The sequence below is a fragment of the Haliotis rufescens genome, unplaced genomic scaffold (assembly GCF_023055435.1).
Source record: "Haliotis rufescens isolate VD_foot unplaced genomic scaffold, xgHalRufe1.0.p SCAF_1, whole genome shotgun sequence".
In the NCBI taxonomy this organism is placed as follows: domain Eukaryota; kingdom Metazoa; phylum Mollusca; class Gastropoda; order Lepetellida; family Haliotidae; genus Haliotis; species Haliotis rufescens.
The window spans coordinates 61,760,044-61,775,408 of NW_025963779.1; the positions used below are offsets into that span (position 1 = coordinate 61,760,044).

The 15,365-nt window shown below is 42.2% G+C and overlaps 1 protein-coding gene across 1 annotated transcript; it reads left to right on the plus strand.

Annotated features, from left to right (window-relative positions):
* Nucleotides 1-2,170: 2,170 nt before the first annotated feature.
* LOC124145007 (endo-1,4-beta-xylanase 3-like) lies at nt 2,171-13,749 on the plus strand. The gene is made up of 18 exons (XM_046514641.2): nt 2,171-2,423; nt 2,605-2,753; nt 3,695-3,790; nt 4,019-4,175; nt 4,597-4,642; nt 5,166-5,315; nt 5,676-5,731; nt 8,912-9,052; nt 9,176-9,347; nt 9,659-9,769; nt 10,061-10,279; nt 10,855-11,071; nt 11,346-11,575; nt 12,533-12,623; nt 12,777-12,905; nt 13,030-13,119; nt 13,310-13,489; nt 13,624-13,749. Exons 1-18 carry the CDS (start codon nt 2,230-2,232, stop codon nt 13,716-13,718), a joined length of 2,523 nt encoding a protein of 840 aa, XP_046370597.2. The 5' UTR covers nt 2,171-2,229; the 3' UTR covers nt 13,719-13,749.
* Nucleotides 13,750-15,365: the final 1,616 nt, after the last annotated feature.

The window sequence follows — 15,365 nt, forward strand, 5'->3', positions numbered from 1 at the left end:
GATAAAACAGACCAAAACATTTCCACAATCATAAGAAATATCTGCTAAAAGCAAACTAAATTTTACGAATGTGACTATATCATAAGTAGATGTTTGTGAATCATTATCAGATAGTGATCATACCAGGTGTTCGCGAAACGGTAAGCCTATCCTACTCCACTGGTGGTACCCGTCACAAACACATGCACAGGCAATGCATCACTTGTTCACCTTAAAAACCGTGGTAGAGTATGATACACATACTCAACAACAAAAGCTCCTGTGACACCAATATTTTAGTGTATTTTTCAAACAAGTAAAGTTTGGTTTTCAATATTGTAGTACATGTATGGAATCAAGTCACAAAAACGCAACTGCTACAATAAAAGCATGCATTCCATGCAAAAGTTGACTTGTATGCAAGCCCCATGCATTTCACTACCCAAAAATGGGTATAAAAAAACATGTGCGTTAACGGGATTCTATATGCATTGTTTTGCATCGTGCCGACAACAACCACTCAGAAAAACAACAAAATTACGCAATTATTCAACATTAAATTTACGAAATGACACGCCTGTCCGAAAATGAGCGTCTGCGAGCCATTGGTATGCCTGAAGCAGGATCGAGTCAACGTGATGTTGCAAGACAATTTAACGGCCACAGAAACACCATGTTGGTGTTTATGGCAACGTTGGCAACAGACGAATGCAGTCAGAGACCATCCTCGGAGTGGCAGGCCACGCGTAACCAATAATCGACAAGACAACTGGATTCGAACAACACACCTACGAAATCGATTCCAGCCAGCAACAGTGACTGCAAGAACCATCCCTGGCCTTCGACGAATATCTTCACAAACCGTACGTCGTCGCCTCAGATGTGCAGGGATTGTCGCCAGAAGACCCGCCAGACGTCCCATATTGACAGGAAACCACCGTCAAGCACGTCTACAGTGGTGCAGACAGCGTCTACGCTGGACGGCCATGTAGTGGGGACAAGCTCTATTCACTGACGAGTTTCGTTTTCACCTCAGCCACAACGATGGACGGATTCGAGTGTACCGACGTCGAGGTGAACGTTACTTCAATCATTGTGTCGTGAAAGAAGATCGGCTCGGGGGCGGCAGCGTTATAGTATGGGGTGGGATTACAGCAAGACAGAGGACCCGTTTGATAGTGATAGAGAGAAATCTCAATGGACAGCGCTACCGCGACGAGATCATCGGCCCTGGTGTTCTACCGTTTTTGCGTCGTCATGGCCCAGGCATTACCTTTCAACATGACACGGCCCGGCCTCACATTGCTCGACTTGTTCGGGATTCTCTTCAACAAAACAACGTGAATGTCATCCCCTTGCCGGCTCGCTCCCCTGATCTCTCACCAATCGAGCACATGTGGGATGAGATGGATCGGCGCCTTCGACGTCAACCACGTGTTCCACAGACAGTCCAGGAACATGCTCCATCAGATATGAACAGATATCCCACAGGACTTTGAGCGACGCCTGGTCCATACCATGAGACGAAGATGTGTTGCTTGCATCGCAACCAGAGGTGGACACACACGCTTTTGATTTGTAAATTGACATTTTGGCTATTCATGTTTTTTTTAATGAAATCACGCATCTTCTGAAGTCAGTATGGCAAATTAAACCATTTGAACACTTACATTTGTCTTTTATCTGTTGCAAACCGAAATTGTTTCAGATTTGGTAAAAAACATAACTTTGCATTAAATCTTATTCAATGTCACGGGAACTTTTGTTGTTCAGTATATTTAGTTTCTCTCTTAAAGAATTAATGCTAAATTGTAATCGTAAAAATGTCGCCTGTATTCTTTCCCCGTCAAGGTGAACATTGTATCTTGATAAGAATAGTGTGTCAGTTTCAAGTGTCACCAAGATTCAAGATCGTGATGTGATATTTAATGCATCAGTCTTGGATTAATTGTCAAAATTACACGATTTGGATTTTATTCTGTTTAACTCCACAGAGTCAATGTAATAAATTGCAACCTATATTGCAACCTAACTACACAATACTGTATCTGTAACTACAGGATTATCGGTAACGTTTTGCAACTTCAGTGATTTAACCTAATAGTATAGTGCCGCGACACTCAATTTTTATCATTCCAACCAGTTCTAGTTGTTAACACTGTTATCTTATCAGTGTTAAGGTGTCGTTAGTTTTATACCAGGACAATCTGTTAAACTGTCACCCAGTCGGGATCAGTGTGGTCAACAGTCATGTCTGCGTCGTGCCGGCTGCTGGCGTGTATACTCGCCCCCACCCTGCTGATTGGGGTAGGAATGGCAGAGATGTTCAAGGACCCTGGATTTGAGGGTTCCAACCCGTCCTCCAACTGGATATGTGCCGGTTGTAAAATGGACATCAGCACTGATCACAGTCAAGGTCAACACTCCGTCAAAATCACCGGAAGGTTAGTGGAATGGGCGTGTTTGCTATTTGTCCTTTGTAACTATTAGTAATTATAAGTAAAATATCAAGGTTGAATAACGTGTAATATATTACGGCTATTTCGATGGCCCATTCTATCAATCCATTATTGTAAACATACTTTGAAACATGTCATTACTTGATGGTGATTTTCTCACTTTTAGACAGGCGGATTGGGCGGGTCCTCAGCAGACAGTGTACCTCAAGAGTGGCACCCGCTACTTTATCCAAGCCCACATCAAACAACTGAATGATATTCACGGGACACTTTTCCAGAAATACACAATTCTTGCTGATATTGAGAAAAATAGCGGTGAATATCAGAAGCGGTACAATGACATTAAATATAACAATTGACATCTTCCCGAGGCAAGAGAGTTGATTGACTATAAAAGTCCAGTATCGACCCTTGTTGAACTTGGCTGGAATTATGGAATTTTGTCTAGACAAACGAGTCCATGCATAATCCAATCAAAATCGAGTTACGAAATAGACAACCTGTTCGTAAACTGCCGTTCAGATTTCGGTCGATTGCAGGTTTTGCAAAACATGTGTGCCGCAAACTCAACAGATATTTCCCAAATCGTTTCATGTGTTTAATCAAGGTGCTCACATGATTTGATGCACTTCGCGAAGAATGACCCATTTTATCACAATATAGATTTTGATCATTGATCATATTGTCTTCATTGGGCACCGCCATTTTGTTTGAAGCAAATGCAAGGGATATGAGAGGTGGAATCTGTTTGGTCATTAGGAGGGACATAGAATCGGCAAAACTCGTAATTAACCACTGGTGGCACTACGAAGGAGCCCAGAAATTCCAGCTTAGCTCGGCAAGGGTGGAAACTTGACTTTCATAGTATGTTAACTCCCTTCCCTCGGGAAGATGAACAGTTGACTCACTTTAAGCAGTATTCCGGCAATAACGCAGTAGATGATTGGACAGAGATTGTTGCCTCAAGAACCAAACCGAAAACAAATTACCGTTAACAATTTTCTAGTCACTGAATTGTATCGAATGGTACTGACTTACACATGAATACATAGATTAGTCATTCTTTATGAAATGCAGCCGTGGCGACAATACAAATTTGAAATAGTTAAGATCCAGTAAGAATAGTATTTTGTTACTCCACTGAGACACTGGGTATGGAAAAGTAAAATAAATACTGACAGCATATACTATATTGTCACCACATAGTTAGCATGCCCCAATGCCATTTGCTAAATTTATCTTAATTTTGTTTCCAGGTTCCCACGATTATTCTATAATCCTGGAAAACAACTCTGTGTACACCAAATCAGGATGGATCGAATTGTCTTCGTACTTCCAATTTTTTAACTCAGGTCAGTAATTTGCGAATGGTGCGATCTGAATCTCTCGTCGAATAGTAATAGTTCTAATATGTCAGTCTGCTTAGAGACATACTTTTTGTAACAACCGTTGACAATGGATGTAATATATATTACCATGCCAAATTAACTATCGTAATATGAAAGAATAGGGTGATCCTTAACTTGTTTTTGTGTGTATTATACATGTATGACGTGTACCTTCAATTGCTTCTTGTTTAGATTACAAGAGTGTGACGTTGAGGGTAAATGGGCCAGTCCCGGCCATTAACTTCAATGTGGATTACATGTCACTCACGGAAATACCCGAGGACCGGAACTGGAAGTCGGCTGCGGGCAAGAGGATCGACCAGCTAAGGAAGAACAACATCCACTTTAAGTAAGCTCTGGGGGGCACGGGTCATTGTAAACGTGTATGCATCATTGCACTACTTCTTCTCAGTGAGTGAGTGAGTGAGTGATAGAGTGAGTGAGTGAGTGAAAGAGTGAGTGAGTTTGGTTGAATGCGGCCTTGAAAGTATCTTGGTAAACATCGGATTATTTATTGCATGTCTAACAATACAATATTTCTCGATGTTAACTGTATACACGATGTTAAACGCCATAACGATAAACACGCATGACTATCATGCGAAAAGTCACATTTAGATGCCATCTTTATCTGGATACAATACTTTCATTATGTAACTGGTAGATATATTCAACGGTAACACAAACAAGGACTACCTCTGTGTGAGGGAGGGAGTGCGTGCGTATTAAGTCATATATCCTGCATTTAAATCGGAATGTGTTGGTTGCAGTGTCCATGTACCAACACACGTGTCAACAGCTGATCTGGAGATTGACGTACGTACGGGTGATCCACAGCTACCGCCTTAGTCACAGCCTAATTCACTGCTTAAGTTAGTGTCTCTATAACAAATAACGGAGTCACAACAAAATGGAAGTGATAAACTCAAAACCACTACTCACGAATTTACCGTACATTGTTCACCATGGTAAGTACTAAAATCTACTGATGTCAACCCTCTCCACTCTTAAACGTACGTACGTGTTATTATGGATGAACTCCTTATGTCAAAGGATATAATGAAGTCGAAAGATTTTGCTGAATATAAGCCCAAAGCTGTGGGTGCCACACAATCTTCATTCTTAATTATGAATAGGGAATATCTGATATAACAGCAGACACTTAAATCTCGTTGAGTCCCGTATATTCGTCCGGTGGGTCCGTAACGTCCGTCTTTTTCAAGTGGGCGGAGGGGGAGCCAAGTGGTCAAAGCGTTCCCTCGTCAGCTTGAAGCCTCATACTGCTAGATGTATTGCTGAAACTTGCGTTAAAAATAATCACTCATACATTCTTATTCAGGTAGACCTGGAGAAACACGGATATCCTATCGGCTCTCAGACCACGTGGGAAGTGATGACACAGCATCCACAGTATGCCAAACTGTTCTACTACATGTTCAACTGGGCCACCCTCAGCAACTACTATTGGGAGTGGTCGCCCCCACCTCGGGTACGCCCTAATTCTTTCTCAATCTTTAGTTTACATTGCATTCAGAGTCACCATGGTCAGTATACTAGATAACTACTATCCCTTTGTCATTTCCAGAACTAGGTTCAACAAGAATACGACAAAAGCAAGTATCATATTTTGATGTATTAACGTCTGTTATCATTCTGCTATTTCGTTTGGATTCCCTGAATGAGTATAATGTGTGTAGCCCATTTCTGGTATCCCCTATCCTGATATGGCTTGATGTCTACAAAAAAACAGTGTCAAACCATTCTAGCTCCCAAATAGGGCTCCATGAAGAGACTTGTATTGGGTAATTTCACTGAGTTATCACTGCTGAAATGGTTTGTTTTCTCGCAGCATAACCCTGACTACAGCAAGGCCACTGCCGAGTTGAATGTCCTCCACCAGCATGGGTAGGGCACTCTTATACATACGAGGGGTGGCTGAAAGGTTCTGAGCCTAACTACGAAGGATGTACCGTACATCCTTATCAGTTTGTATGTTGTAAGTACAGTACTGTCCATGCGTTAAGGCTGCTTTTGAAACTAATTCACAGCCAGGCAGCATATTTCTACAGGCACCAAGCATATATGCAAATGATGACGTCGTTTCCGCTATGGAAGCGCCTCTACACCACCCTGCCTACACGAGGCTGGATATTCTCATTGATATCTGTTCCTCGCTCTGAACCATCCAGCAGAGATATAGCAGACGACACTCTCAGCTGTCCGACAATAGACTGAGTCAAGCATGTCCCGGATATTTTTGATTTTTCCTGAAAAATGTAACGTTTCTTTCAAGTTGAATCTTTGATATTTGATAAGAAATAAGGTCTTGTTAGGCTGCAATACTAGTATATTCTTACCATATTTTGACAGTTAATCTTTGCATCCAGACATGTGATGCATTGTGATTGAACAAAACAATGCTGATGTACCTTCATCAACATTTGCTTTGCATTGACATCAACATAACATGGCTGGCACAAGCATCTGTGAGAATTTAGAATAGAAAATCTTTAGCATTTACTGAACTTAACAGTTAACTTTCGTTTTGATGCTAGGGAATATTGTGATGTCACGTGACTACATCTGACGCCAATTTACCCAGTATAGCGTTGAATGTCACTTACATTCTGTCCAGAGCAGTTGGAAAATGAATAAGGAATGTGGAAGTGACCATGGGTATTCAGAGTGATACATTATTATCTACATATCTACCATTTAGTGAGGTAGGTGAATGACACAAGTAAGAGCATTTTATTGGCCAGAGGATGTGACGTCACTGTCATGTACTGTACAACTACACCTTAAAAGGGATTATGTTGCAAAGAAATTAGCAACCAACGCAGTCCATCCACGTTAGGCGGAGAACCTTTCAGCCACCTCTCTTAGATATCTGGCTGCTTTAAAATGGGCATAAAAGGAAAACAGCGGTGAAAATGATATGGATGGATGACACCGGGTGTTCGTGAACAAATAAAATGAGCATCGGATGGTTATGAGATGTGCCCTGAGTGTGTCATCCCTGACCCAGGTTCCAGGATTTATCTTACGAATGACACAGTTGTGTTAAGAAAGCACATTCGCTTACCCAATTATGCTTACAACGAAATTGAATATTATTGGCTGTTGCTTACGTAAACATAGCAAGAAAAAAAATACAAATTGTAGTTTGTAACAATCGCAGCCAAGGCCAAGTATGTAGATGGGTGTTTTTTAATTTGTAATGTATAAGATATACTGGGTCAAATTAAAAATTTCACATTTTAAAAGTAATCCCATATATGATATACAACGGACAAATGTATCAGAGAAGGTAATTTTTAATCATTAATGTCCAAAGAAGGATTTTAATTAACGGTGGTAACCATAATTTGTTCCAAGCACCTACGGTATTCGGTAATAACATCAACAGTTTAAATCATAAGTCCCAAGCACGAGAACCTGATGGCACACAAGTTCAGTAGCGTGTATGGCCGCCATGTGCGTTGACAACTGCCACACAACGCCAACGCATCGACCTTGTGATGCTTGTGAACACATGATTGGGAAGACGACGCCATTGTTGCTGCAAAATGGTGCCAAGATCTTGCAAATTCTGTGATTGGTTCTGGAGAGTGCGCAGACTTCTGCCAAGAGCATCCCAGACGTGTACGGTGGGATTGAGGTCGGGAGACCTTGACGGCCAGTCCATGACGTTGAGTCCCGCATTCTGAAGGAAATTCCTTGTCAAAATTGATGTGTGGGGTCTGGCATTGTCGTGTTGGAAGATCAAACCGGGTCCATGTGCTGCCATAAAAGGCAGAAGTTCTGGTGCCAGTACCTGGTCGCGGTAAGCAGCAGCGTTGAGGTTGCCACGGATGACAAGAAGCCTGGAACGTGCATTGCCACAGAAAGCATCCCACACCACGACACTTCCGCCTCGAAATCTGTCGCCCTTCCTGTACACAACACTGGGCGTAACGTTCACGACGGCACCTCCACAACCTCGCCCTACCATCAGCAAATCGAAGATTAAATCGGGATTCACTGAAGACGACTTGATTCCAATTCCTCTGAGTCCATCGTAAGTGTCGCTGTGCCCACAATTGACGTTGACGTCTGTGTAATTGAGTCAGAATCGGCCCGCAGTATGGCCGTCGTGCTTGAAGGTGTGCAGTTCTCAGACGGTTTCGAACAGTTTGCGCAGTCAGTTTACCCCTAAACAGTTCATTTCTGGTTGATGTAGCCGTCAAAAATCGGTTACGGAGGTGACGTAAGACAATCTGACGATCCTCTGCATGTGACGTCACACGTGGTCGACCTGGCCGAGGGCGATCAGCGGTGGCACCCGTTTGCTGTAGACGCGTCTGTAAATCATAAACAGTCCGTCGACTACAACCCATCGTCCTTGCGACTTCAGCTACGGACGTTCCCGTCTGCAACATGCCGATGGCACGTTCACGTTGCACATTTGAAAGGCGTGGCATGACAAATGGCCGTAAAGACTTTTGTTTTCTTGTGTTTTTCATCTGTTAATGACTGCTAACAGGTATGGCTGAAAACACGTGCGGTATTATGGCCACGTTGCCAGATGCACGTGAAAAACCACTTTTGCCACTTTAGTGCTGTGCACATGATTTTGATCGATTCACCTGAACAAAAACGGGTGTTATCTGAGGACAATACGTGGCCATTACTGTTTAAATACACAATAAGGGCCCACAATGATAACTGGTCAAAATGTTAAAATTTTAGGATTGTGAAGTTTTTAATTTGGTTCAGTATATAAGTGAAGACGAAGACGAAGGAGAACTTGGGGAACGGTAAAACTATTTTTTATTCAGAGTTATGGTCTTTAAAAGTGAAAACATCCGCTGATCGTGTGATCAAATCGCATATCTGTCCTTATTATGAAATTTGGTTTGTCTGCACCAAATGCCTCGTGGGTTTCACCAAGGTGATCGACGTTTATAAGCTATTCTCCCTCTCATGCATGATGCGCCGTGATTAAGTTGACATAATGTGTAACATACTAACTCACCCACTCATTTTAAAGAGAACTGACTTAATATTCCAGCCTGTTTGTGATTATTTTCAATTCCCTTGAAGCGTTCCTGTACGAGCACATAACATATTCTGGGGTGCTAATACGAAGTACACGCCCGACTGGGTGCAGGCTCTGAGTCCCGACCAGGTGAAGCAGGCAGTGGATGAAAGGATACAGTACATCGTCAAGGACACCAAGGGGAAGTACGTGTTACGATGATTATGATTGTGACACCGTCTATCAACAGTCTAAAATATGGATGTCTGTGACGTCCGACGACTAGGTGAGGTTGCGATGGTCCTGAATGTGACCCCTACTATCTTCAGAGTCCAACATTGGGATGTCAACAATGAACTTGTCCATGGCCACTGGTTCGAGGACAAGACAGGAGACCCTGACTACACCAAGAAGATATTCGCCAAGGTTCACCAGGCTGATCCCAGCGTCAAGTTGTTCCTCAACGACTATAGTGTCGTGTCTGCAGGAACGGCAACATCGGTAATACTAAAATAATTGTTTAACAACTTGAAAGTGGATGATGTATACGAGTCCATTTCCGACCTCAAATCCCATTCATAACATCTTGTGTTCAAGAAGGCACAAGTCTACAGTTCGTAAAACCATATAGGTATATCCATAGTTACTAGTCAAATCAGAAATTGTTTCGCTGTGACAAGTCAGTAAAATAAGCAGGGTTCTTTGACCTTTGGAAAATAGACAACTTGAGAAGCGTGCAGAGAACTTACTAATCAATGCTCATCATTTAGAACTCAGTCAGTACTACTCTCTAGATGTGTGTATATTTACAGGCTTACCTGACTGAGGCAAAGGAGTTCAAGGCTGCCAATGTTGGCTTGTACGGTATTGGCATTCAGTGCCACTTCGGTAAAGACTCTGCACCAGATCCAACGCTCATTAAGGTAACGATTAAAAACCAGGCCCACACTCTTTAAGGGAATACATCAGAACGTTTAATATATATATTTCCATGAAGGACCAAAGATCCAGATGCATTTTGTTAACATGGGTATCCAATACAACTATCATTTGTACATTGTATTACTTTATATCACTTGGGCAAGAAAGAACACCCAGTCTCCACCTAAAGTTCCCCTCACCCAGTCCACCATGCAGTCACAGTAGATTGTGGTATGGATCCATTAACACCAGCACAATACTCTGTCAATCCAAGGTACTTCGATTTTGCGTAGAAACGTTTGGATCAGCTTGCTACAGCAGGATTGCCGATCTGGGTGACAGAGCTGGATCTATGGACCCACGACGAGAACACTCGAGCTGACTGGTATGAAACCGCTCTTCGCGTTCTCTTCAGTCATCCAGCTGTTGAGGGCATCATTCTGTGGGGGTTCTGGGGCCCAGATCACTGGAGAGGTCCAGATGCAGCTCTTGTGTCCGGCAATAATTTTCAGGTATGTGTTCCCCACATTTCAATAATCGTACCAGTGAAACATATTCACTGCAAATGTTTTACATCAAATTATGAATTGTGACGAGCATGTATCAATTATAAAATTATCTATCGTTAATGAAATTCGTGAGAAGTCGGTAGCTATATTTGTTAGTAAGACATCACTTGTTTTCTAGGAATCATCGAGCAACCATTCGATTTTCAAGAGGGGCATTTGGGTTTGAGATGGACATTTTGTTGTCTAAATCTTTCGAATAACAATGCAATAACAATGTTAATACAAGTTAGTCTTTATTGTTTCCTGATTTGCGGTCACAGTTGATATTTCCTAAACTGAATTGTCTAAACTCAAGCAATTCGTTGGTAATGACATTCTCAATGAGTGACAAATCTTCTCATAAAAATAATTGTTGTGAATAAACATTTCCAAACAAACACATATGGTTGGGAATATTAAGTACCTGGAAAGATCTGACAATAATGCAAATGTCCACAATTTATGGAACGCCGAAAATGAGTATGATGTGCAAAGTTAACTATACCCTTTCATCACCCTAAACATATATGTCTCTCAAGATTAATGCAGCAGGAAAGAGATACTTCGACCTCCTCTACAAAGAATGGAGTACGCATGTCTCACACAGGGTGTCATCAGGGACACAGTTTAATGTCCGCGGTTTCCATGGAGACTACAGAGTGGTCGTCAAATACCATGGCAACCCGGTGATGCAGCAGACTTTCACCCTCGGGAAACAGGACAAACAAGTTGACATCCAGATCACCAACGTTAATCGTAGGTGTTTCTGGCATTTTCTTCACTAGTTAAGGAAAAAGACGAAAAACTATCAAGAAGAATTTTACCTGCAACTTGCACAATTCCATGGGAGTCATTCTTCCTCTGAGCCGAACAGTGATGCTAAATTTTAGGATTTACCACTAAAGCACGCACGTTTATTTTTTGAAAGGGAAATCGGGTATTGATAGCCTGGTTGGAAGCAATATTTGTTCTAAATGTGTAACAAATTCGAACTCACTTACATACACTCTATATATCTTTGTGCCAACAGACGTCATTCAGATCCAGACAACACAGTCGCCGGTCGACCATCCAGTTACAGTACAGCATCCGGTCGCTCACATTGGCGAATATACAGTGGGTCACATGACCTCAGGCTCATCCAATCAGTTGACGTGTATGTCTAGATACTCGGGATTCACTGAAGTTGGAGATGATAAGGAGGCCGAAGTGTCCTGTCCATCAGGATATGTTCTGACTGGGTGCTCAGGGAAAATAAAGGTACCAGTTGTACATTACAGAACAGAGAACTGTTGCACAATGATCAGGGTGACGTTGTACAAAGCGATTTAGCGCTAAGGTGATCGTTAATCCCATCCCTTAACACTGACTTACGACAGTAGTAGCGCTAAGTCAGCCTGAACGCTAAGGCGATCGAAAATCTCATACTTTACGACAGTCGCAGTGGTAAGATATCTTTGAGGGTTGATACCACAAAGCAATCTCAGCTTTTCGACAGTCGTACTGGTAAGATATATTTGAGGGTTAGTACCACAAGCAATCTCAGCTTTACGACAGTCGGACTGGTAAGATATCTTTGAGGGTTAGTACCACAAGCAATCTCAGCTTTACGACAGTCGGACTGGTAAGATTTCTTTGAGGGTTAGTACCACAAGCAATCTCAGCTTTACGACTGTGGCAAGCCAACGTATTGGAAGGATTGGAATCACGATGACCTAAGTGATAAGATCGCTTTGTTGAACAGGGACCTGGTTGCTAACTTCCCCACAGAAATAACAAACCGACCTCGTCACTTAAATGACAGTGAGCATATTCTATTTGAAAGGTGGAAAAGAGTTACACTGTTGCCTTCAGATTATATGATTATAAGCGACATTTGGCTGTGTACGGGTGGCCCAAACACCTATAGTGCGGCAGTTTGAGGGGTGCCAGAAAGTTGGGTTCGATTCCCAGTTCGCACTGACTGTTTCTTGGTTTGTCTACAGCATACCCGTGCTCGTGGTTTTCACCAAAGTGACAAACATCTGAGATCTACATCACATTAGGTTCTCCTCCAATATCGAGCTGAAACAGCATGAAAACAGTGAAATACTGTTCCAATCTGTGTTGAACCAAACGCAAGCACTCACTCTTATTTGAACGGAGGAAAGGAGTAACACCGTTGCCTTTAGACAATGTGATCATAATGAACAGCTACCTGTGTGATTGTCTATACAGAATGGTCATGACACACGGGACGGCGAGACAATCAGTGTGGTGGGCGGCGTCGCTAAATGCCAGGTTTACGACGGAACGGGCACCACAGCACGTGAGTAAAGAAGTACTTAAACACCTCAGTATCAAGCTATCAAATTCAAGAAGACAGTTCACTTCATTCTTCAGACAGCCATCAGATGAGGTTACCGTATATGGTAGTGTTACATCATGAATACCTATACACGTATGTGCGACTTGATTGCAGCGGCACAGGCGGTGGCGAGATGTTGTAAACTGACGGGACTCCATTGTGACTACCGGAAGTCAGGGCCTTCACAGGACGTATTAAACCAGAGGATTGAAACAAGATGTCAGAACAACATGGTAGCTACAGGTGAGGCGTTTGAATATATGTGCCATAATCACATATCACTATTGAATTGTTAGTAGCTTCGTTAGTTAGGTGAATTACCCCGATTTCCTGGTCAACCATACTGTGAGTTGTTTCCTGTCTTCAGGTTGTTCAGCCCATTCCTGGTTTTCATTCCTGGACGGAGCCTTCCCAACTACGCACTCCTGCATCGCCCAGAACTCTGAAAACCACGGCAGTAAGTGATGCTTTTTCTGGTGATACATCTGATCTTACATCCTCACAATAAGCGACATGTATGTATTTATCAAATACTCTATTGTGTTTGGAGTTGGTCCTATATGAAGTTTATTAACAATGTAACACAAATAGACACATTCAGAAATCAATTCTAGTATACGAAACTTTATCTTCCTTTGTCTGTTCAGAGGTGGAGGCGTCTGCTGTCTGTTGCTCTGCGCCCCATCTCACGTGTATCGTGAAGACCTCCAGCCCCTCTGGCAACAACTTGGGGGATCAGACAGGGGTGTCATGTGACCAGGGCTGGCAGCTCGTCGGGTGTTCGGCCTATTCAGAGGATGCAAAGCTTGGAGGGGCGTATACAGGAGGTATATTGTGCCATATCTTGATGACTTTTGTGCTGATTTTGACCGACCGCTGCTGTGACTTAAACAAAATGTTCCCGTAAATGCAAAAAATATTTTTTACCTCAGGTTTTACATTAATACATTGTTTGTTTCAGGCAATCCCGAGCAGTGTATCGCTGTGAACGGAGCTCAGAGACTGTACAACGAGATGGGCGTCGTGGCCTATGTCACATGCTGTCGTGCACACTGATAGCAATTTGCCAATACAAAATCTCGCATTACTTGTCGTTGTGTACTGTTTTCATTGAATGAATTGGACATATCTGTAATTATATAAAAAAACCTGTCGGAATATATTCTTTAATTATCCATTTTATACAAGACACGAAACCCAACTTTATATGACATATATGTAAATGCATGTCGTTGGCTAAATTAAATAACAAGAAATGCAGATCAACAGTTGTATGAATTCGGCTGTGACTGCACATTGTTCTGTTTGGTATCCAACTTAAGGGTCTGTAGCATGCTTTTTTACTTCAGATGGTACTTTTTAATGACATTTTTACAACATCCACATTAGATCCCTTTAACGGTTAATATAACAAACAATATCAGTTATAAACGGTTGTCAAACGACATGGCAGATAATAATTACTGTGTACATGTTCTCGGCATATGGTAACTATTCAGTATTGCGAATCTCTTCATTTAAAATTTAAAAATGGCAGAGAGGAATCTGCAAACCTACAAACACAAAACTGCCATAGTACAACTCCCACCTACTAAATCCGTCATACACAATATATTCAACAACAAAGTCTCTCACTGAAAAAAAACATCTACATATTAATTACTCAAATATATTATTCTCCTTTCCTTGCAGTGGAAACACGAGCTCGAGGTACTTGCGCTCACTTACATTTTAAACTACCATAAAGCAACGACCTAAATGAGGACAGCCACTTTCTCCTGCTCGTCATTTTGCAGTGGGATTTAAAAAGTATGTCGCAATACGTTAGGCGGCGAAAAATACATACAGATTCAAACAGATATACTTTTGCTGGTTAATGTGGTTGTGGCCCCGTTATCGACGTGCGCCAGTTGTAACAAGAGTGGCATTTTACCCCCATGAATACCAAAATACAAGTACACTTATATATGAGAACATCTGATTTTGTCCGTTATATTTGTATGGTATCGTAGTTTGATGTTTAGGTTTCAATGTTAACATTTCATACCAAAACCTTCTGCAACAAAGAGGTATCTTGCCAATCTGTGTAAGTGCGGTGGAAACTAATGGTCACTTAACACGGTGGCAGTAACGATCTGAACTCCGCCGTCCCCTTGGAACATTAGTCTGTGTCACCGTGTTTACACATATTTGGCTTTCTAATCATTGTGGCCTTTGCTCCCACTGTACTATTAAGGACGTGTGCTACACCTTGCGGCAATATTGAAACTTGATGTTAACCTGCCTAGCGCTCGGCATTAAGGGGGAAAAACAAGGACTGGACGAAGCGGAGTATAATGTGTCTGCGTGGGGCATCAGTGCTTAACTGAAGCATGGTATCTCAGTGGGCTAGCTCTATAAAACTGGTATTAGTCAGGACGATTAGAAGTAGTCACACACACACACACACACACACACACACACACACACACACACACACACACACACACACACACACACACACACACACACACACACACACACACACACACACACACACACACACACACACACACACACACACACACACACACGCACGTGCATGCACGTCACTCGATACATGAATGAAATGATCTTGTACGGGACGTTAAACCCCTTTTTCACCCCACCCGAAACTTAACACTCTTGATGGTTCTGGAATGTGTGGGCTCGATTTTCTTCATT